The sequence below is a fragment of the Strongylocentrotus purpuratus genome, unplaced genomic scaffold, assembly GCF_000002235.5.
Source record: "Strongylocentrotus purpuratus isolate Spur 01 unplaced genomic scaffold, Spur_5.0 spur5_scaffold_12, whole genome shotgun sequence".
Classification (NCBI taxonomy): Eukaryota; Metazoa; Echinodermata; class Echinoidea; order Camarodonta; family Strongylocentrotidae; genus Strongylocentrotus; species Strongylocentrotus purpuratus.
Window position 1 is genome coordinate 22,023,349 of NW_022145597.1, and position 2,777 is coordinate 22,026,125.

Consider the following 2,777-nt stretch of genomic DNA (forward strand, 5'->3'; position numbering starts at 1 on the left):
GTTGCTCCAATCAGTGTGCGCGAAACGCCTATTCATTACATGCGTGAGTAGGGCCGCCTCTTTATTGGACAAGCATCGCTTTCATTATTCTATTACGTGTATATTATTCATGTTATTACAACTCCTCGGTATAATGCTCTATGGTTGCCCGCTTGTGAAGAAGTATTTGAACTTAACCTCTTCTTGAATACTATCTTACATCTGACTCTTCACTTTGCATTCTGTTTCCAGATTGTATGCCAATAAGCACTACTTAAACGGACCAGGCATAGATAAGGAATTCATAAGTCTATAATCTGTCGCTCGCATGCCGGATTTCGAGCACAAGCCTTTCTGGGACTCTGCCTATACTATAGTATAACTTCGCCAATCTACCTCTCCAGTAACTTTTCTTCATTTTCATCATTGTTGCTTTTTCTTCTGTTTTGAAAGCCAGCATCCGACTTCATGATGATGGACTCTGCGATGGGGAAGGGGACCGACCACGTGAAGCGGCCCATGAATGCCTTTATGGTTTGGTCAAGAGGACAGAGGAGGAAACTTGCTCAGGAAAACCCTAAAATGCACAACTCCGAAATCAGCAAGAGGTTAGGAGCCGAATGGAAGTTGCTTTCTGAGGATGATAAGAGGCCATTTATCGACGAGGCGAAGAGGCTACGAGCCCTACACATGAAGGAGCATCCCGACTACAAGTACAGGCCACGTCGCAAACCCAAGTCGTTGATGAAACGAGACAAGTATGCATTCCCGATCCCCTGTATTCCGACGTCGTCGCCGTACCAGGTAGCCACATCGCAGGCCGACATCATGAACATGGCATCGGCAGAGAAAGCACGTACGTACCTGTCATCGCATCAACATCACGCCGCGGCGGCAGCGGCAGCAGCTAGCCAATACTCTGTGCTGGAACACGCTCAAAAACTGGAATCTCCGACATCACTGATCAGAGACTTTCCCCATCATCCAGCGCTGTACCCTCCACCCCATATGTACCCTACCTCGGCCGGAGCAGTCCCCGGCAGTGCGTTTGGAAAGTTACCCGGCGGTTCTGCAGCAGCGGCCGCAGCAGCAGCAGCAGCTGGTTACTCAGCGCAACCGTACATGATGCCCTACCCCGCCTGGCCCGGCCAAGACGGTGTGCAGCGACCGGTGGCGTACATCCTCGTGAAACCCGACATGGAGCCCTACGGCCCAACTCACCCAGCGATTCGGCCAACCATGCCCCTACCGACAAGACCGACAGCGGCGACGGCTCTCTAATGCCAAAAGACACTTTCAAATCTGTGCTGCTTTGAGAACTCTATTGCCACAAACGACCATGTTTAATAACGAGACATTTCGACAAAAAATGGTGCTTGTATTTAACCGGCATACTTCAACAAGGCACAGATTTACAGAACTTAAACGACCCGGTGAGAAAGAACCCTTTTTTTTCCCCGGTGAAACTTTTCCCTTTTCTGAATCTATTATTTTGCTATTGTAACACTTGTTCCATTTGTATTTCTTTTGGTGACATTTGCACTATCCTGTTTTAACGAAAATTACTATTTTGTTCAGTTTTGACGAAATGAAGAATCATGGAGGATTAAGATAAGAGAAGTAACAGAAAATAATGATTGCTGCCTCATAACTTTGTTTTGGTTTTACATTTACAAGAGCATGTATTGTCAAGTGCTTTCTTTATTACATGCTGTCTACATGGCTGTCTAATTGATGGGTGACCATTATTTCTTTTGAATCTTTCTTTAAAATGTAATTCCGTTGTTGTTAAAGTAAACTGTTAATATCAAACATGATTTTAAGAGGATTTATTATGCTTATAACTCGATTTACTTCGGGTATCACCCCCACAGAAATGCAGTGTCATTTTCTATTTCGTTTATGATTAGAAAATGCAGTATCTCATGGTAAAAGTGTCCTCAACTGGAACAAAAAACTTTATTGAAAAACAAGCATCCGGGGATGTATTAAAAGTTCTGAATTATTAGACAATTTCATATTAAAAGCAAACATCCAGGTGCTTATTATTTCTATTATTCGTTGTTATTGTTGATGTCCTTTGTTTTTTTTTGGACACAAGCTCAGAAATATTCTTAATAAATTCATAGTTTGAAATCATGAAGTGCATGTGAATATAATGAAATAGAAATAGCATGTCAACAAGGACTGTGCAACACATTTGAGAATATTTTCTTTTCCTTCTTAAAACGGGTATAATGATGTTTAGCCAAACATACAGCTTAATGTGTTAATATCATTTGTGACTAACAGATTTACACAACTGTAATTTGGTGCAGATTTTCTTTTTATTGGAACAAATCGTTTATACTCGATATGCCCTGTTGTGTATATATTTTGGAAACTACTTATTTTGGGCAAAAAACGATTTCCTGTCGAATTCTATCATTTTCGTTTGGAGAAATACAACTTTATAAACTTCGACTTCAAAGTTTTGTTCTGTTATACGTTTCAATGGTATGGAATATGAAATTACAAATGTTGTATAAAAAAGAGACGAGTCAATTGAACTTCTATAAAGATGTAATCTATTCTTAAGTTAGCACATAATGATAAAGAATTCACATCGAATTCAGCTGATATTCTATTCTCTAATATGCTCCAATTATTTCGTGTAGTCAACAATTCTATTTGGTCAAACCTACGACTAATATGTAATCGTGTGCATTTTTTGAGAAATTAATGATACAATCGTGATCATGTTTTTGATGTGACGATAATTTTCTGAAATATATGCAGTAAACACTGCTATATTATCA

At 40.3% G+C, this 2,777-nt stretch overlaps 1 protein-coding gene across 1 annotated transcript; it reads left to right on the plus strand.

Annotated features, from left to right (window-relative positions):
* Window positions 1–283: 283 nt before the first annotated feature.
* Window positions 284–1,947, plus strand: SoxB2 (transcription factor SoxB2). Its single transcript, NM_214473.1, is given in 2 exon segments — window positions 284–1,484; window positions 1,544–1,947. A coding segment is annotated over 1 exon segment (813 nt). The 5' UTR covers window positions 284–447; the 3' UTR covers window positions 1,261–1,484; window positions 1,544–1,947.
* The last annotated feature ends 830 nt before the right edge of the window (window positions 1,948–2,777 follow it).